Source organism: Pochonia chlamydosporia (assembly GCF_001653235.2).
Source record: "Pochonia chlamydosporia 170 chromosome Unknown PCv3seq00016, whole genome shotgun sequence".
NCBI classification, from domain to species: Eukaryota; Fungi; Ascomycota; class Sordariomycetes; order Hypocreales; family Clavicipitaceae; genus Pochonia; species Pochonia chlamydosporia.
In genome coordinates, this window is record NW_019154051.1 from 1 (window position 1) to 20,585 (window position 20,585).

Below are 20,585 nucleotides of genomic sequence, written 5' to 3' on the forward strand. Positions count from 1 at the left end.
CAGAGAGAGATACCGTGCTTCGATCAGCACCGGGTCACTATTCATCTGAGGCCGAAACTCTGCCCAACTCTGGATGTCCGCCTTGGTTGGCCCCGAGGCCCGCATTCGCCTCGAGGCTATTCTTTTCCCGCCCCTTCATCTTCACTCGTCTCGGACGTGGGTTCCGAACTGTCTGACGCCTTGGGCTTGCTCGCCCGACCGACTTTAGCCTTGCCTTTCTTCTGATTTCCTGGAAACACCACTTGGGCTGGGCAACTCGCAACAAAATGGCCTGTCCGCCCGCAACGATAGCACCGTCGTTCGTTCCGCGGCAATTCTGGCTTCTCGGCAGTCTTGTTTACCCCCGCCATCTTTATGTCACCGTCCTGGTCCTGTGATGAATGTTGGCCATGCTGATAGACCTCCTGAGCGAGGCCTTCTCTTCCTTTGGCCGGAACCTCCGCGGGCTCTAGCTTCTCCAGTTTGCCAGCGATTTCCTGAACTCGGCTTAGCCATTCCTGATATAACGTGGGTAGGTGCGCAGTAACCAAGCATCGTTGCAGTTGCGAGCTTAAGGCGTTCTCAAGGAACACAATCTTTGCGCTGTCTGGCCAGTCGCCTCCCCCTGCTTCCGCCAAGGCTTGTTCAAACCGGGGAAGGAATGTGGCCAGCGACTGATCTTCGCGCTGACGTAGAGTCCTCAGTGAGGTCGCTGCTCGCTGACTGGATATTACTGTCCTTGTAAGTGCGGTCAAGGTATCGCATTAACTCGTGGGGGTCAAAATTGCCGCCTGGCCCACCTGCCGCGTAAAACGTGGCCACGACCTGTTGTGGTTTTTCTTCTAGGCACGAATTAATAAGATACCACAAGTCTCGGTTCCCGTTATAATAGTGTGCATCGAGTTCTAGCTTGTCTCTCATCTGCCTTGCCCAGGCCGCATAACCTTTCCGGGAGCCATTGTACTTTGGCGGGTTTGGCAATGGTTTCCTCTTGTTAGGGCTCCCATTTGACTGTTGCGGAAGCTGCGCAGCATCGATGCCGAACAAGCTCTCGCTTGGCGTTCGCGTCGGAAGCGGTGGTTGAAGTCCTTCCTGAGGTTGCGGCGCCGTCGTGCTGTTGGCGAGATGCTGCGTTAACGCCGCCAACTGGGCTTGCAAGGGCCCCAAGCTTGCATTGATCGCTTCATGAATACGATGGTCGATCCACTGGTGCTGGGACGTAGGACTATCACCGGACTGTGTTTGCTGCTCCATCATAGCGGTCATGCGACAGGTTCCGCGATAGTAGATTGATTGAGCTTTAGATATGTAAGGGGCTGCGCCGCTGTTTGTTCAACATAAGGGTGCCGTATGATTGTCTATCTAAAGCTAGGGAGAAAGAAAGGAGAAGAGCAAGCTCGAGGCTCGCCTCGAGCTTGCGCAGTTAAGTTGCAGTGGCAACTTAGGCGAAATTAATCCAATTACACAACCGACCGTCTGCACGGCGCCGAAGCTCCGGGCCCGGCAGAGCCGGGTCCACAGCATCGGGCATAGCCCGTGACACTCTCTATTATAGTAGGTAGATGTAACGGTCCAAGCGAGTATATTGACAACTGGCTAGGTGACTATAAACAAGTATCCAAAGCTAAGGGGGAAAAGGAAAGGAGAGCAAGAATGGAAGAGCTTGCAGAGCTCTTGTAGGCTTGTGAGCTTGCTTCTGTTAATCTCGCTTGTTGCTGGGGGTTACCAGTGACAAGGCTGAAGACAAAGGCGAGAGCGCAAGCCGAGCCACCATCGGGCTCAGCCCGTTACAGTTAGTTACATATTTCCCAAGTTTTAGCTATTATTTACTAGAAAATGTATTGCGTTTTTAGAGAGTGTTAAGAATGAGTTTGGTGCAAAGTGTATTTGTGTAACGACTGGGGTTCCCAAGGGATAAACCAGGCAGGGTTTATGTTGGCAGAGACAATAGGGCAGTCAATCTGAGCGGTTGAATGTTACGTTGGTGATAGGTCGTAGACCGTAACGAGTGATCAGTGCAGTTACTCGAAGTGTGAACTTAGGATTGTGCTAATGATCGTGTTGTGTTGAAAGCTAAGGACTAAGAGCTATCTACGAAAGAGAAAATTCAGGGTGCCTATATACTACGGGGATCGTTACGATCCAAGTGATCCAATGCGTTGGATCACTTTGTCCCTTCCTTGTTCATCGAGTGATCCGTTCCTGATTGGCCCAACGCTGTACCGCAACTCTACTGTATGAGATATGAAGTTTTGAGAGATTTAAACTGGCTATTGTTGTGTTTCTCTGCATTGCAGCCGAAGGCCTTGGCGGTTGCAATGCCGGCGCATCGCCGGAAAACCATTTATTGCCAGGCCGGTTTGTGGGTGGTCAACATATAGATGAGGCTTGCGAGAACAGAGGCGTCCCGATTCACCTGATGGTTACTGTTGGTGGTGGTGTTGATGCCTGACGAAGCGCATTCCGTCCAATAGGATGGCTCCCCAATTTCCAACATATTGACCGCTGTCACCAGTACCCACTAATGAGGTGAGTATGCTTGAAGAACCTGCCACATCGGACACATATGTGCCTTCGCCAGGCTGAAACCAACGGAATGCTCAGTTATGCGTTTCTACGTGACACTGCGTTGTTCTGTCTTTTGGTGTGTATCCTGTTGGTGCGACTCGTGCCCGAACTCAATTGAACTACGTATATGGCGGACAGCATCACGGCTTTAGCCTTGCTGCCCAACGATCAGTTGACACCCAATCTGTCGTCCTGTGCGCAATTGCCAGATATGCTTCTGAGTTTCGGGTTCAAATAACGATGGGATTTCCACGACTTGCTGTTAGGCTAACTGCTCCCTTCCAAGTCGTCTTCGAAGCCTCTGACAAAGCTGAGGAAAGCGTCATATACGATGGCGTCACAACTCCTCATCAATGAGCTTCTTGGCTCTCTTAAAGAGGAAGTATTGCTCTATCTGACCATTCTGCAGGCACCATTCTGACCCGTGTCCGTAGTCTCTACAAGAACGGGAACTACTCAGACTTGAAAATTGTATGCGGAGATGACAAACATTCCGTCCACAAGGCGGTGGTTTGTCCGCGCTCCAAAGCCCTGGCAGACATGCTCCGAGACTCTCTGAAGGCGAGTGTCACACGCCTGGTCTTGTTCCAACGCGTTGCTGACAATTTGCGAGTAAATTCAGAAGCCGGAACAGGATGTCATTAATCTGCGAGACGATAACCCACTAGCCGTCGGCTTGATGATCCATTATCTCTACCATTTGGACTATCCAGCAGTTCATTCGCAGATAGGGGCCAACGCTGTCGGCGGACAGGCCGCTTTGCCAGGTCTCTCAGTCCTGAACGATACTAATCACGCAGCAAACCCTGCCGCCAACGGCAACCTCCAGTCTCCGAAAACCATGGATTACTCAATGGAAAAGGAGCAATTTATTGACACAACATCCAGAGCAGCCGATACCGTAGATGAGCCGATGTTGAAGCTATCGAAAAAGAACAAGAAGAAGAAGCGAAACACGACCACGGAACCGGAGCCCGAATCGCAGTCGGAGCCCAACCTGACTGTCCACGCCTGTATGTACTCTTTGGGATCGAAGTACGCCATCGAAGGACTTAAGTCGCTCTCGGCTGGGAAGTTTGAGAAAGAGATCGAGCAACACTGGGACACGGATGATTTCCTGAAGGCAGCCCAGGAAGCGTATACGGCTACGGATAGAAGTGACCGGACCATGAGGGACGCGGTTCTAAATGCCATTAAGACGCATCCCGAGCTACTGGAGAGGTCAACAGTTCAGGATGTGATCAGGGGTTTGGAACTGTCGTTTGATCTGTTGATGCATATGCGAACTTCGACTGGCTTTGCAACTATAACGGCGTATACTGCAGTTAACGATCAATGAGCAGGGGGATGTGCAGCTAGAGTCGCCAGTAGGAACTGCAATTAGAGACGTATTCATGCCATATTTTGACTCTTAGTAGCTATATTTATCAGCCTTCGGACTATTACTTGACCAACACATTATTAACTGTTTCCTTTAACATTTCAGCAACTGGAACAGTGGCTGGCAACACAGAGTTACATAGCTCCTCGAACGACTTTCATACTATTGCCATAACATAGAGGATCATTTACTATATAACCAACTTAGACCATATAAATCCTAGACATATCATGTAAAACTTCTGGTCCATCCTCCACAATCACGACCCACTTATTCGTACACCATGATGGGCACAATGCCTAGTATCCTCATCCCATTCTCCAAGACTTGGCGAATACCCTCGTAGAGCGCCATCTCAGCGACATTGCCTGTCGAACTTGTCGGCACCTCATAGCCTTTCCATAACGTTGAGAGAATGCCAGTGAGCCGGAACAAGTACGTGAGAATTGTTGATGACTCCAGCGTTGTCGAGCTGAATGACGATTTTGTTACTTCGGGGAATTGAATAAGCAGGCGGAGAATACCCGCGTATTCCTCTTGTTCAAAAATGGATGTATCGGCGCTGTCAAACTCCGTGTAGCTGACAGTATTGCCTTGAAGCTTCAGGCACAAGGCTCCGTACCATCGTTGCAGTGAAATACCGGTATGTGGCCCGGTCGAGATGATTTTGTCAACGTCGATGGCAACATTAGTGTTGTGTCTGTGGGCTAAGCATTGAGTAATCATGTTGGCAATACCTAGAGTGTTGGATACACTCGGGTCATCAACTGAGAATTTGAGCGGACTCTCGTTGTCAGCTACCAAATTACTCTGCACGACGGCCTGGCAATAATCAAGTATATCTCGCAGTAGTACTCCGCTGCTGTCTGCGGTCGGCACCGAACAATGGGTGTTGCCGAAGCTGACGTGTTTGAGTCTGCTGTCGATGTCTTGGTGTCCCAAGAGCTTCAGAGCGGCGAATAGCTGCTGGAAATGTGTATCTTGTTTAGACTGAGCGACATATATCATTTTGTCGAATGAATGCTTCTTGCTTCTCCCCAAAAACGCTGCAATGTCGCGCATCAAATACGTCGTGCTACCGTTTCGGTACCTTAAAATTGCATTCGGTAGCCCCCTTGGGTCTAGCTTTTTGAAGTTGATGATCCAAGCGCCTTCGCTCTCCTCATATATGCCTTTCTCCTTTAAGGATGACTCAATTTCAATAATTGTTTCCTGGTCAAATGCGGATTCTCCCGAATACTCGTCAAATTTCAAATTCAGCCGCTCATAAACGCTGATATAGTTTGCAATGCTGGCATCTCGGAACTTCTTCCAGAGGGCCAAGTCGCCCGGGCATCCTTCCTCCAGTCTCCTGCAGTGGGCGTTCTTCTCACTGCTGATTTCCGCGCCATCCGCTGACGAAGAACCGCGACGCTCAGACTGGTACAGAACATCTACCTGCTTGAAGACGCTAAGTAAGTGTCTTAGAGGGTCTGCCTCAAAGGACTCCTCGGATCCAAATCTGGACCAACCGGCCATGAGTAGGCCAATGTGCTGACCCCAGTCTCCGAGGTAGTTTATTCTTACGACGTCCCATCCCATACTCTCGTACATCGATGCAATATTCATCCCAATAATAGTGCTTCGTATGTGGCCACCGTTAAACTCCTTACCAATATTGGGCGAGGAAAACTCCACTATGACTTTTCCGCGGCGACGTCCGGGCTCGTCGGACTCTTGGAGTTTCAAGGAAATGTTTTTACCATATTCTGGGCCGCGATCCAGGATGTAAGCTATGAGCAAACGACAGAGGGTGTGAGAGTTGAAAATAAAGCGCAGATTAATCTCGTCCTTGAACGGATGCTCAAAAAGGGAATTGGGGGGAAACTTGAGCAAGCAGCCCCTATCAGACTCAAGACACGACTATTGCCAGCTGGAAGTCGACCAAACATACCTTCTTTTGGAGTTCACATGCGAACCCGTTTAGATCAATTGACTGGAGTCGTAGTCGCGGGACCACCACCACGAGGTCGCTCAAATCAGTAGACCACTGAATAGAATCCCATGCCGCATCAGCCTCACAGTCGGTAAGATGGATTAGCGTAGTAGCGAGATATGAGAAATAAACAGTGATAGGACTGACGCAAACATCGGCTAGAGGAAATGGAGGGAGCGGATCTCCAACGCCGACTGACTGCAGGAAGGCTTGGAGGCCCTGTAGAGAGAGTGTCGAGACCATTGTTGGCTGTGCAAAATGGAGAAAGTCTACGCCAAGTTATGGGAAGGGGGAATAGGATGTGATTATTGAATATACATGCTACAGTATGAAAGAAGGTATTGAAGCTCCCGATACACTCCGGTAGTGCCTGTTCTGAGTACCTTCGTGCACTGGCTTGGTCACGAGATTCGCCTCTGGCGGCGTTGGGCATCAACGATGCGTCAATTTTGGTCCCAAGATCGACTAGGTGGGCATCATCGGCCTAACAAACGCCAACATTCCCGGCTTCTCGTAGCCTCGGAAGCTAATAACTCGACAGTCTTTCGCCCTGCGAAGGCGACCGCGGGGCTGTTGCATTTTCGGGCATCGGTGCGTGGACAGGCATGTGGTGCCCAACGAGACAGGTTTAATTTCAGGGTGATGCGGCAGTCAACTGCCCGTGATAGATAGGCTAGTTAAAACGTGACCATGTTATCGTCAACGTGGCATAGTATCGTTCACTTTCAAATAGTGTCGGAAGGCGTACTCTGGCGTCATTGAGCCACTCCTGTAGACGTACCCGAACAAACCGTGGGCTATCTTGTAATGGGTTTAGCCAAGAAAATTGTACGTTTAAGCTCAATCAGGCAATGGAAGCCTCATGATGGTTGCATTGGTTGAATTGCCACGAAATGGCTGATCAGCAACTGCATCTGAAGGCAAAGCAAATCTACCCATCATACCTCCGTCCCAGATAGCGTTTCATCCGTTCCCACCAATATTTCCCTAGCTTCCTTTCCTCGTCCATTGACTGAAGATGGTGACCGAAATGATAGATACGCAAAACCTCCTCTAGTGTTTGCCTCCTCCTGCCTATGTCCGATGACAGACATAATGAAGTTCCAAAGCTGGAGATGATAGAAGTGCAGTGTGTATGTGAGTGTTGAAAGAATGGTAAGCGCGACAACAGTTGCAAGAAGTGATGTAAACTTTTGCGGAATGAATGGAATGAACTCCTTATCGAGATTGAGAATCGATGGGGCAATGGCCCATGGCGTGACAATTATCTGGAAAGTTGATGGCAAATAAGCTTCATGAGAGTGTCATGGAACGCGTAGGACTTACTAGCATGATGACAGATAATCCTCGTGTGCGCTGAGCTATTGCATGCTGACTATTACCCATATTTCCGGTCTCTATGACAAGTTGTAGTTCAAGCTGTATTCAAGTCAACAAATTGATAAGCACCATGGCCAAGAATGCCAAGATTGCCGGATGTGTGACTCATGGGAGGATTAGTCGTACCCTTCTTGACAAGGTATTGCACCGATTAGCGAGACAATCGAGCCTCTTCGCAAGGGTGTCTAATCCGATGATCGTTGTTTGTATATCGGAAAGCGATTCACGTGACCTCGGCAAGTTCTCAAAGAAGATTGCTTTGTAATGCAGGAAATCCTTGCAAGCACCCACGGTTTTAAACAGTTCCTGAGATAGTTTCATCGACAAATCCCCGACCTGCACTACCCAGTCCCTAGACCTTTGAACAGTGCCACGAGCAGCATGATCATGTTGGGTTGAGTATAGGTGCAGTGGATTGCCATGATATTCGTGGGAACCCTATTGTAGGCTCTTAGCAAATAGGTGGCAATGCGCAACCAGGCGAAGATCCGCCGGTAGGACAACTTATTGCCCATTATATGCAAAACAAGAAAAAGTCGATGGCCAAGCCTCTTGAAAATCCATAGGGGTAAGAGACCTACCAGTTCATATGCACGAATGCCTTGCCGCAGCTCCCAAACAACACGCCGCCACTCCGTCAATACTTGGCGGGCTCGTAATCGGAAAACCGTTAAGAAATATTCCCTGGGATCCCGAATTGGAGATTCTGCGTCCTTTATTCCATACGTGAAGGGGTCCATATGCGCACCTCCATCAACGAGATCATCATGAATTGAGTGGACGCTTTCTCTGACCTCTGACCCTACGTCAAAGAAGGTGTCAACAAAGCAGTAGCCTACCCATGTCCGTTTGTCTGATCCGGCTATCACACAGGAAATCTGCGACTCGTATAGAAAACTTCTATCGCTCGGGTTTTGCAAATGCAGGTAAGAAACTTCAACAGTCTGTCTCAATGGAGCAGCATTAGAGTCACGGCGGTGATCTGCACGTCCGTGGGCAGCACGTCTCCACACGTAATGTGGCAAATGGAACGAGAGTTGAAAGGCTTGCAAGCCAACAGACTACCAAGCGCAAATTTAGTATTTAATGCCCTGAATATGACAAGGTTATATGCGTACCACGAAGGTTACGTCGATGAAGGTCTCAAATTCAACATATCGATTAAGGCAATCGCGGAGCGGGGAAGCTTGATGATATGAGGCTGTGCCAACAAGCGCGTAGATTGTCCATTGATCTAGATCAGTGATGAAGCTGCTGAGGTAAGAGTTTAGTCGGAGGGTGGATTGGGGATCGTGCCTTACATTAAGCGTCGGTCAGCGTCTGCTTCGCAGCAGCTGTCCGGGACTGCCCGAGAATGTTCACCGTTTGGCTCCGGCTGGTCTTTCTTTTTGAATCGCACTATTTCGCCGTTTCTATCAATGTTGTCACGGAAACGCTATATCACAGTCAGTCTCGGGGTCAACCACTAGAGTTAGGCTCGTAGACTCCACACTGGAGATAGCTCACCGGTTTCTTTAGCTCAGCGTAAAGGCTACGAGCAGTTAAAGGCCCGCGATAAGGTCTTGAGCGCATCAAGCCAGCCGCGAAACTTCGCTCATCTAGCCATGCAATAGATCTCTGGCTGGACTCGGCTTGATCATTTAATAGGCGCCACAGGCTCATGTGACAACAAAATTGCTCGATTCCCGACACATAATCCTCTCGTTCCGTAGACTTCTGCATGAAGGCACGGAGCACTCCACCCCCCCTGGCAAGATTCAAATCAGCAGCTTCCGCATCCTCAAATCCTTGAAAGACTGCGAGAGAATCTACATGCCTATTGTTTTCAATCCTGTGATCTATGTTGCAGCGCCTTGTGAAATACTGTTGCCACCCAGGCGGAAGCCGAGGGGGATCCGACCTCCACTCACCTACGGCTTTGGCCGCAGGTTTGTTACGTTTGAATGTAACACGGTTAGTCTTTGGCGACTTGGGCATTGCCTCAAATTTGGATTAGCATTCAAAAAAGGTTTGAGGTACGGGCTCAAGAAATCACGGAATCGGCGGACGGATAGATGTCTGGAGTGCGAGTATTTAATCATTCTATTGAAGGCATTATGATTAACGTATCGATGAATCTGGCAATTACAGAAACATAGAATAAAGACAGGGGATCCTGGAAGCAGCAGTCGGGTGTCGTCATCTGCAGCGACATAATTGAAAGATCGTCTTTCAACGTGGCATTCTCTCTGTATTCGCCGGTCGGATGGATTGGTTTCGAGGCCTACATAGCCACCTTCTCGGTGCTACACGTTTGACAGCGTTCCTGTGTGCAATTCGAGCATTTGGGAGTTCTGATTCCAATTGGGCCATGTCCACAGCTGCACTAAGAATGGGTCAGGTTCAACTGCCACATGACGTTGAAGATGCTGGCGGAGTCTAGCCTTACACAATACCACACGAAGATAATAGTCTTCTTCTTCTTCGAAGGCGGCTAGTTAGGCAACCTTGTCAGCATTTCAGGTTCACTTGTATTGACCAGCCCGCAGCCGTTGGAGCCCGAAGACTTGTTGGGCAATGGCAACAGACCATTTTCGTTTCGGAGGTCCGGGGAAGAGGATCATGCGGGCTAATTGATTTGATTGGTTAGTTCTGGAATCAGCCTCTTCTGGACTAAAGCTAACCTTTGATGCTGAGCAGGATTCGTCAAGTTCTATGGGGAGCTAATGTATAATATTGGGGATGTGTATTGCGTTCTGCCGTTTCATAGTTGTGCCTGTCGCGTTTCGTGTAGCATTCTTTCTGTGGTGGTCTTGGGTGTTTTTTTCCCGTGGTTTCTTCCCCTGAAATCCACGACCCATGTTGCCAAGTCCCACTTTTTCCGCACTCGAGAACGCTGGACTCAAAGTAGCCACATTCCGAGTCCCAACACCGAAATCGCTTCAAATACACCCACCGCACTCAGAATCACACAATTCCACCCGGCGCTTAGCCTCCCGGAAGCCCTCCATTTACGATACTCTTTTGCAGCTTATCCAAACCACCGTCTGCGTGTGCTACGTGCTTTCAGCTATGGATCTCTGGCCATCTTTCGAGCTTTTGGAGATCTAATCTTCCTTCTCCGTCCCTTTTTTCGATCTTGTGGGACTGTCAAAATTCCTCCTGACCGCAATTGCTTATTCTGCATAGCCTTACGTTGATCGGCCGCTTCTTTATTGTCGAAGACTTAACGGCGATGACAGTTCTCTGACAGTCATCCCATTCGTGCTCGCCAATTCCTCCCAACAAAATTCAGGTTGCGTCCCAACGGAAGCCAAAAACAAAACTAGACGCTTACGTGGCTCCCTCGTAAAACGGTCCAGCCTTCTGTCGTGCTGGATGTATTGGTCTAGAATCGCTTCCGACGCCGACGCTGTTGTCTGAACTGCGAATATCCGCCATTTCTTGTTCAAATGGCAGCATGAGTGCGCACGCCGTTAACCACAATGCATGGTATCCCCTCCCCCACAGACCCTACGTCTCAAACGCAATAATGCCTTCTTTCTCGGCGATCGTGCCAGTGACTTCTCCCGACTAACGCAACTGCGCCAACATAGACAGCAGGGTCTTGGGCAATCGCCTTGCTTAATCTGCTCGTTAAGGCGTTTCCTCAATACCAGGTGTGGCTCGTCGAATCGCAAATCGTCGCACAAGGGACCAAGTGAGTTTCCTCACACAGGATCCTTCTTTCCATGGAAATAACTGCATATGCAGGGCGGTGTTTGTGGCGGCAGCTTGACTCTAACAGCCTGTACCATACTCCCTCTTGCCACCAATCGCCACGAAGTCGTGAAGAACCGCTGGGGAGTCGAGTCCGGCAGCCACAAGTCGACGGACATATGGGACAATGCTAATGGTGCTATGATGCTCCGCTCTGAAGCCATTGTGAGAAGCAAATTCCGTCGGCTGTGTGGCGGTGAGGTTGGCCATGTTACCCGCGGTTCAATGTCCACGAACGTCCTCCACGCCAACCATTGTGCCTTCCAGCGGCAGCAGATGCCTTTCTTAGGCGATATGGAAGTCAGTCTCGTGGGCATAAGCACAGTGTAGGAGAATAGGAAGCCGAGCGCACAGTATCGAAGCCCGCGATCCTCGCATTTCTGAGACGTGCCGCAGACGTCAGCACTCCTGTTAATGGAACCTCACGCATCTAATTTTGCCCTTCGGAAGCCCACAGCGAACGGAAATATTACATTAATGCTCTTTGTAGAACACATAACTAAGCAACTACACATGTATAAGTCTAGTACTACGTTGGCCCGATACCCACCCCGAAATCACGCCACGAGCGACTGCCGGCAGCCTTATGCTTTGGCGCTGTCCCGAAGCCCCCCCTTCTGGCAGGGGTTCTTCTCTGCAATTGTCTTTATTTCTAAGGCCCCACTTGCGTTATTTCCATAACGAACTAAGTACGTAAACCAATCCAAACATACTCAGATGTAGCTAACAGACGGTCTTGGTTGCGATGTGAATGGGAATCAGGAGAAGCCATCAATCGATTACCGGCAAAGGCATCATGGGACTGTTCCATGGACTGAAATAGCATGCTTTTGCAGATGCATCTTATGTGCGAGAGTCATATCATAGACCTGACATACTGGCCGATCGTTGTCTCGCAATTGCGATAAGTGTCTTCGACGGAAGTGCTTACTCAAATCTCCTGGCGTGTAGAATTCGCCGATCTTGTCTTCCACACGAGGGTCGTCTGGTGGCAATGACAGTGCAGCACCAATGCACCAAAAACACCTCCTGGGCCTCTGTTTCGGATTGTCAACAAAAACAGACATAGTAGCGAGAAACAGAGCGTCGCCTTCCGACGGCTCATGAGCGTTTTCGCGTGACACCGTCGTCGTTGATGAAATACACCGTCGTACAGTTGGCCCTTCCTCGACGCTGCAATATGCAACAATGGCTTCAATTGCGTCATCCCTGCGCTGGTACTGTCCCTCCAGAGTATTACCGACTGTAGCTGAAAGTGCCTTCACCAGCAACTTTTGAGCCGGCCGCTGAGGCCGGATTGCGTCATCTACCATTGGCTCTGCAAAGCCGATGCCTTGGAGTTGGCGTTCAATGTCATCCACAGCCTGTTCATCTGTCCAGTCGTCTCGAATCTTCTGTTTCAGTTCCCCTTTCAGCTTCTGCTTTAATGATCGCAGCTCGCGCTGGCTTTTCTTGTGCGGTTCAGATCCTGGGCGCAATTTTCGTAATTGGATTGTAAGCCGTCGAACATGGGGATCGGATGCGACAGACGCCGTTTGCTCAGCTGTGAGGCCTGTTGGCCGCCGTTTGCTCATTGAGTGATCAATGCTGCAAGCCTGATCAATAAGCGCCTGCTGTGGCTTCTCGCGACGAATAATGGCCCATGGATCAGCACGGACAATCCGACCAAGATAGTGCTTCTGGAAAGGGACGGAGTTGGCGTGGTCAAGGGATAAGTTCCTGAGCGCCTCACTCATGTTGGCTATTACAGCAAAGTTTAGAAGTGTTCTTCAAGTTGATTTTGGGAACTCACGGCTTTGGTCAAACTCATTGGCTGCATTGTAACGCAGCTGTACGGTATTGTTTCGTACTGAAGTCCCATGATCTCACCCACTCGTTTAATCCAGCTCGCGATCATACCATTGGTGATGGTCTTCGTAGCCGACATTTCGTACCCCGTCAAGGTTTTGACAGCGCGGCGGGATATGCGGACCTCTTTTAGGTCCCTTGGACTAGCTTGCTAATTAAAGGAGTTAGTTACTTCTTGCTATAATCGTTTCTGATGCTAAAAGAAGACCACACTAAATGACAACTGATAACTACTATATAAAAACGTACTTCAAAATGAGGCTGACGCATCCTTAGCCAAGCATACTTGGGCATTGTAGAGGGAGCTCTACCCACTCTACCGGGTAGGGTAGAGGAAGTATCTTCTCTCCTCTACCCAAGTAGAGTAGAGTAAAAATGGGTAGGGCTACCCACTCTACCCACTCCTGATTAGTCAGTTGGATCTTATCGTTTAGTAAGGTTGTAAGATTAAAGATGCTGAAGTCCTTAGGTAGTCACCTAGTTTTATTGATTCTGCTCAATACATATTGTGGTGACCTCTTTTGTAAGTTCATGTGGTGCTGCTTGGCGCCGTAATGGGCTAGCGACCTCGGTATCCACTCAGTGTATTAATGGCCTCCACGCTGAACGTCTCCTTGCCAGCGCCTCGCGTTACTTTTAGCGCTCCTCCTAGGAATACCTTGATCCCTGTCGAGAAATTATGGATTTGGATTTCTATGAGGAGGATTAGGATATATAATACAAGGAGGCATATGCCAAATAATTGAGCGTATACACGGCAGCTACCTTCCCTACCTACTAGGCTACTCTATTGTTGACCCAATAATCTACCCGCAACTCTACCACCACTCTACCCACCACTCTACCCAGGTAGGGGCCATTCCTGAACCTGGGTTAGGTAGAGAAGTAGGAAATGCCCCTCTACTCTACAATGTCCAAGTATGTAGCCAAGTACGGGAAGATGGTCGGTTTCAAGTCATGAACAGCATACAACCGAGGTGAAAAAATCACAGCGTCGTCAGCACGTTCACTGGCGAACACCAGCCACCATGGTCGGAGCATATGTTGTTGGGCTAGCGATGGTGGTAGGTCATCACTTCTAGTACCGGGGGCTTGACCAGACGGTTGTCCATGACCAAACCCGAACAAGAATGGACGCTCCGAATCGGGACAGGGCTCGCATTTCTCACCAAAACATTTCTGGTAACTGCTGTTGGAGTTGCATGTGTGCAAAATTTCTGGCGGGCACTGCGCCTCAAACCTGTCCGACTGTCAATGCTTGATTCGATGTTCGACGCAAGGGCCAGCGTCTTGAGTTTTTTGGATGTCCACATGTGGCTCAGGAGCCCCTGGGTGGCCATTTTGGGGGTATTAACCTGGTAGGTTATCCTTTTTACTCTTGTGCGGTTCTGAGACAGTATTTTGGGGCTCTGAGGAACTAACAAGTGCGGATTACTGCTAGGTTGATTCCACTGGCGGCTGTCGTTACACCATCTACCTTTGTCCGTCCAGTCAACCATGAGGACGGTGGTATCAGAACGACCAATAGGTATTGTCAACTTTACCGGGGACAACTTTGTTTCATTCGATATAGGTGGGGTAGGATCGCCAGTGTCAGATATTTATCGCCTTGTGACAATGTTTACGGTGCAAGGGACTACCTCTCCTCCATCAACTCCAGCTGCTAATTCATCCTAGACCTTGAGTGTCCTGGGACCCGCCTTGAAATGCGAAATACCGAACGCCTCTGTCCAAAACTCTGTCAACGAACAGTTCCCGCATGCGAATGTTAGTACACGAACAGTCTATGTCAGCTGGGTGCCACCTGAACGCGCGTTGACCAAAACATAACTGACAACCTGGAAAGAGATATGCCTCCTGCAAAACGACCAAAGTCCCCGGTAAAAAAAAAATTTGTTTCTTTTCTTTTCTTTTCTTCTTCTTCTTGTTCTTCTTCTTTTTCCCTTTTTTTATTTTATTTTATTTATTTATTTTTTGTTTCCATGCCCTATCATAAGATTTTTAGCTTGTTTACATGGTCACCTACCCTGGACGGCCATTGATGAAAGAATAAGTTCTGGTGGGATGGTCCTAACGGCGCTACAGTGACTATAATTTCTCTCAAACTTGGTTCCTTTGGATCATTGCAGGACCTTGAGCTACATAGTGTGGCGGAAGAAGGTTTTCTCAGTGAGGAATTGCATCCAAGTTCAAATTGGCCTTGATCCCACCAGCAGTATCATGAGAATCAGAGTTCCAAATCTCTGTGCTCAGATTGGATAGCTGCACCGGCGCACAATCAACACCTGGGGGCAAGGGAAATACGCAACTGAAGGCATCATCAAAATAGGTTTGTAGATTTTTCAAAGGTGATTTTCTCAATCTGCAGTCCACCCGTTGGCAAACCCCGAGTCATCAACCTCGGCAAGACGTAAGACAAATTGCGAATCCTTGTCTCTAGTCCGGGTTTGCACCTACCTATGTAATCAAGGAAGTTGTTAATAGAGTTACATGAAAGCTCATGTAAACTACAGTATATATATCAGCTTCATCAAAATAAAGCAAGCAAGAAGTGAAAACCTTGTCGTGGCCGCCCCGCACAGCGGAAAGACCAGCACGCCATAACCAAAGCGTTGGACCGCCTGGAACAGAGCATCACCTTCACGACGGAAGTAATTCCAAAACGATTGTGCTTCCTTGGGGCGTTGACTTGGAAAAAGCTCGCCTTTGAACTCTTCAACAACACTGCGTGATCTTTACCCTATCTCTTTTCTTCTGATTCTGACGACGGAACTCGGCGATCACTTGTACAGACTTGAATTGACGCTTAACCTGCTCTCTGACTGCTGAGTTCCTTTTCACAGACGTATAATCCGGAGAACATTTTAGTATCCCAGTTCGAGAAGTTGGCGCATTAAGTAGCACTTCTGCGGCGGGTGGAGTTCGAAAATCGTCAACCAACTTCCAGGCATCTTGCAAGCCACCTAGCTCAGTATATTTAAAGACTTGAAAGTTGTGAGGGCTCCGGTATTTCGAGACATTTCTTGGTCTCAAAATTGGGCGCTGTCTCTGTCTTTTTCCTACCCGCCCACGGACTTTACTAGTCTGCCATTTCTCAGCAACAGTCGAGTCAAATTGCTCGACACCACAGTTGCGAACAGGCGACGACTGATTTGCATGGGCAGATCGGAAACCACGATCATTGTGAGCTATGGGCGTGTGTTAAGCGTGTGCTGAGCAGGCGCACAGTGCTCATACAAGCGAGGACGACAACGTGGAAGAGCGAGGGCAGCGAATCCGACTATCACGACCGTGCCAGTCCGGTACACCACCGAATGCGCTCTGATCAACAAAACCTGGCCTAGGGTTTGCACGTCCTTGTCGGACGAGGTCGGCATTTTACAAAGGGTGACGCGGTGCAACGCTGTTTGATCCTGTGGCGCATATTGTTAACGATTAATTGGACGATTGAACCTTGTGCCAACACCTCAGCATGCATCAAGGCCAGACTAGAAAACTGTCAGCCTCCCCCAGTTAGCATCAGGCGTCCGAAATGGCGAATGAGCTTATTTCTGACTCCACGCTAAACAATTCACCGTTACCTCTCTCGGGCAGTCCAGCCTGGCCACCACTCCAAACAGTCCTCATCCAGCTCCAACTCCATGCCACAACACATCAGAGAACTTGACACGACACGGTTCGGCTGCAATTGACGTCTGTACACCAGTGCTTGAACACTTGGCCATGCAATGTCGCTAGTGCTAGCAGTCAACGCTCTAAAGCGAAAGTTGGCGGGTACGGACTACACGGTGGGCTGGATCTGCGCCATAGGTACAGAGCACGTCGCTGCACGGGCGTTTCTCGACGAAGAGCATGAAAGGCCAGAAGACGTGCCCGACAACGACGATAACGATTATACCTTAGGAAGGATTGGGAAACATAACATTGTCATTGTTGTCTTACCCATCGGGGAGTACGGTATCGTCGCTGCAGCATGTGCGGCCAAAGATATGTCACGCAGCTTTCCAAACATCCGAATCGGTATGATGGTCGGCATCGGCGGTGGAGCACCAAGTCGAAAGCATGACATACGTCTCGGCGACATTGTGGTCAGCGCTCCTGGTGATGGAAATGGTGGTGTGTTCCAGTATGACTTTGGTAAGGCGATGCAAGGAGGAACCTTTCACACAACAGGTTTTCTCAACCAGCCACCAACCTTTCTTCGGACTGCGGTGAATGGTCTTAGGAGCCAGTATAAGAGCAAGGGCCATCAGCTTGAGGAGGCCATCTGCAGCATTCTTGAGCGACACCCAAGACTGCAGGACTATGCTCGACCGAAGCCTAGCACTGACAGGCTGTACAAACCTGAAGTCGCCCATCTTCCAGAGGTTGAAGCCAGTTGCGCGGCATGCTGCGGTAATGATCCATTGCACTTAGTATCGCGGCGTGAACGAACCAAACATGAGGACAACCCGGCAATTCACTATGGCTTGATTGCCTCCTCAAACCAGGTGATGAAAGACGCTTTGATCCGGGATAGACTCATAGCGCAGAAGGATGTTCTGTGTTTCGAAATGGAAGCAGCTGGACTGATGAACCAATTTCCATGCTTGGTTATTCGCGGTATCTGTGATTACTCGGACTCCCACAAGAACAAGAACTGGCAGGGCTATGCGGCAATGGCGGCGGCCGCATACGCGAAAGATCTTCTATGCAGAGTCCATCCGAGTATTGTTGAGGCAGAGAGGAAAATTGGTGATATTATGAGAGGTTAGTCTCCAGGACTCTAGAAACATTAGCATATATTAATTCGCGTCACTGGGGAAGACATCCAAGAACTTGCGGAAGCGCAACTTGGTGTCTCGAAGAAACAGCTTGAGATGCAAGAAGATGCAGTCAAAAGTGAACACGCTGCTGAGAAAAGACAGTGCCTTCAACTGTTTCGTCTTACCGGAAGCAATGAGGAGACCACCTATGAGTGGTACAAGGACCGCGTGGAAGATCGAGTGGAAGGCACCTGCCAATGGTTTCTCCAACATCCCAATTTCCAAGAGTGGCTCAAACAGGACTCAGGCCCACTGCTAGTCTCGGCGGATCCTGGCTGTGGGAAGTCGGTATTGGCCAAGTACCTGGTCGACCACGGTCTGCCACGATCGTCAGCCATCTGCTATTTCTTCTTCAAGGAGCAAGACCAGAACAAGGTCCGCCAGGCACTCTGCGCCCTGCTTCATCAACTCTTCTCTCAAAAGCCTTCCCTAATTAACCATGCCATGGCCCAATTTCGCAAGGATGGTCAAGGGTTGATTAACTCTACACAATCACTCTGGACTGTCCTTGGAAATGCGGTGCAAGATCCCGAGGCCGGCCCCGTAATCTTAGTTCTCGACGCCCTGGACGAATGTGCCGAGCTAGAATTTGAGAACCTAGTGCGCAATGTGAAGAGTCAACTTAGCAGCGACTCGATAAGCCTAGGCAAGTTGAAGTATCTTCTAACAAGTCGGCCGTATGAGCAAATTGTGTCCCAGTTCCGCGACCGCGACCTGTTGACGGCATTTCCAAACATCCATATACCAGGAGAGGATGAGTCAGAAGCTATTAGCCAGGAGGTAAATCACGTCATTACACACCGGGTCAATCAGCTATCGGAGAGCAAGCGCCTCTCATGCGATCTCAAGATATATCTGGAGAAAAGACTTCGGGATGCTACCCATCGCACCTATCTCTGGGTATACCTTGTGTTTGACTATTTAGAGAAAGAAAACTTTAAGAAGACCAAAAAAGGTGTCGAGGCCACCATTTCCACACTTCCGCGGAGTATTAACGAAGCATATGAGAAAATTCTGAACAAGTCTAAGGATGAGGAGCGTCCAATGGTCCAAAAAGCCTTAAGTATTATCTTAGCCGCGAGTCGGCCGCTAACACTCTTGGAAATGAATATTGCCGTGAATATAGATTACGCATCGCATTCTATTGACGATGTTGACTTGGAAAACGAAGAGGATTTCAAGATACGTCTTAGATCATGGTGTGGATTGTTCATCTCAGTCCATCACGGTAGGATTTATTTCCTTCACCAAACCGCTCGCGAGTTCCTCCTCGCAGAGGCGACGACTTCGCCTACGACAGTTCCGTCGGAGCTAGAATGGCACCACGCCATCACTATGCGCTACGCACACGCTGCTCTTGCCAAAATCTGTGTGTTGTACCTAAATCTCTTTAACTCCGACGTTAGCCTCCCGACATATGCGACTGGCTCTGTCGATAGACGCGCCTTATTGGCTTACTCAGCCGAAACATGGAGTGCCCACTTCCGCGAGGCCGATATTATTGATGACGATGCCATTGTATCTTTAGCTCTAAGGATTTGTGACCCGAATTCGAAGAGCTACTGGGCATGGTTCCGAGCACATGACAACACTACTTATATGAAGACCACCAAGCACTTTACGGCTCTTGGGGTAGCGTCGTACTATGGCCATCGTGCAATTGTTAAGCTCCTTCTCAAGGAAGGCGCCAACACCGAAGCGAAAAACAGTAACGGTCAGACGCCGCTATGGGAGGCCGTGGAAGATGGGCGTGAAGCTATTGTCAAACTGCTGCTGGATAATAACGCCGACACCGAGGCAAAAGATAGCAGGTATTGTGAGACGCCGCTCTGGAGAGCCGTCTGGGGGGGGTGCGTTGCCATCATCCAGCTCCTTCTCGAGAACGGTGCCAGCACCGAAGCGAAAGACAGTAATGGTCGGACGCCGCTTTCGTATGCCGCCTTGACCGGGCATGAAGCAATCGTCAAGCTGCTGCTGGAGCATGGCGCCGATGTTGAGGCGAAAGACAGCAGGTACAGCCGGACGCCGCTTTCATATGCCGCCCGGCGAGGGCACGAGCCCATCGTTAAGCTGCTGCTGGAGAACGGCGCCGACACCGAGGCAAAAAGCAGCAGCGGTCGGACCCACTTTCGCATGCCGCCTTTGCGGGACATGAAGCTATCGTCAAGCTGCTGGTGGAGAACGGCGCCAATGTCGAGGCGACAGACAGTAACGGTCGGACGCCGATCTCGTATGCCGTCTGGCGAAGACACGAGGACATCATCACTCTACTCCAACGGGAATATCCCTAAGTATGTGAACACACTCTTATGCCCTCGGAAAGTCGTCCCTGCATAGCCTGTCAGAAGCAAGAAGAGCGTCCTACACCGTGATCAAAGATGGGTCGAAGCGGTTCGAAAGGTGCGTCACCCAGACAAACTAGCCTGGTCGGCAATGACTATGCCGCCACACCACGTGGCAAGAGTGCTGACGTGTTGTCGTCAAGATGAGCGGCAACCAAATACAGTACAGTTTCTCCATTCTGCCATGTTGCTTCGATATTTGCGCCCTGATGTAGCAGTATTTTGACGACGCCTATCTGTTTGTTTGTCCTGAGATATCACGCTGAATACAGATACCTCTGGGCAGTCGAGGATAAGTTATTCGAGTCAAGTTATCACCACGGGCACTGCGCCTCGGTAACGTGTACCTGCAACGATTGTCATGGTAGGATGGACCTTGTGTGTGATGCTTTGGAATGTGACAAAAGATACTAGCGGAACGGAAACCCCTAGAGCAAAAGCGACGAAGGTGAGATCCAAAATCTTAGATGATAGACTCGAATAGAGTGAAGTCTGGAGAAGAGCGGAATAGGATCGCCCAAAAAGACAGCATTGTTGCATTTGAGATTATGATGCTAGTATGAAGTTAT

The 20,585-nt window shown here is 49.5% G+C and overlaps 5 protein-coding genes across 5 annotated transcripts; 2 read left to right on the top strand and 3 right to left on the bottom strand.

The window, feature by feature from the left end:
- Positions 1 to 2,878: 2,878 nt before the first annotated feature.
- On the top strand, positions 2,879 to 3,886 carry VFPPC_14930 (hypothetical protein; the record flags this gene model as incomplete). The annotated part of the gene is made up of 3 exons (XM_022428941.1): positions 2,879 to 2,883; positions 2,982 to 3,057; positions 3,170 to 3,886. The coding sequence occupies 3 exons, from the start codon at positions 2,879 to 2,881 to the stop codon at positions 3,884 to 3,886; spliced, it is 798 nt and encodes a 265-aa protein (XP_022283954.1).
- Positions 3,887 to 4,198: 312 nt separating this feature from the next.
- VFPPC_11532 (arginyl-tRNA synthetase) lies at positions 4,199 to 6,146 on the bottom strand (the record flags this gene model as incomplete). Its single annotated transcript, XM_018289690.1, has 2 exons — positions 4,199 to 5,794; positions 5,862 to 6,146. The coding sequence occupies 2 exons, from the start codon at positions 6,144 to 6,146 to the stop codon at positions 4,199 to 4,201; spliced, it is 1,881 nt and encodes a 626-aa protein (XP_018136574.1).
- Positions 6,147 to 7,734: 1,588 nt separating this feature from the next.
- On the bottom strand, positions 7,735 to 9,260 carry VFPPC_16977 (hypothetical protein; the record flags this gene model as incomplete). The annotated part of the gene is made up of 5 exons (XM_018294729.1): positions 7,735 to 7,786; positions 7,833 to 8,328; positions 8,398 to 8,517; positions 8,592 to 8,718; positions 8,808 to 9,260. The coding sequence occupies 5 exons, from the start codon at positions 9,258 to 9,260 to the stop codon at positions 7,735 to 7,737; spliced, it is 1,248 nt and encodes a 415-aa protein (XP_018136575.1).
- Positions 9,261 to 10,972: 1,712 nt separating this feature from the next.
- Positions 10,973 to 11,338, bottom strand: VFPPC_18367 (hypothetical protein; the record flags this gene model as incomplete). Its single annotated transcript, XM_022429988.1, has 1 exon — positions 10,973 to 11,338. The coding sequence occupies one exon, from the start codon at positions 11,336 to 11,338 to the stop codon at positions 10,973 to 10,975; it is 366 nt and encodes a 121-aa protein (XP_022284941.1).
- Positions 11,339 to 16,597: 5,259 nt separating this feature from the next.
- VFPPC_11536 (ankyrin repeat protein) lies at positions 16,598 to 20,011 on the top strand (the record flags this gene model as incomplete). The annotated part of the gene is made up of 2 exons (XM_018289692.2): positions 16,598 to 17,618; positions 17,676 to 20,011. 2 exons carry the CDS (start codon positions 16,598 to 16,600, stop codon positions 20,009 to 20,011), a joined length of 3,357 nt encoding a protein of 1,118 aa, XP_018136577.2.
- Between the last annotated feature and the right edge of the window lie 574 nt (positions 20,012 to 20,585).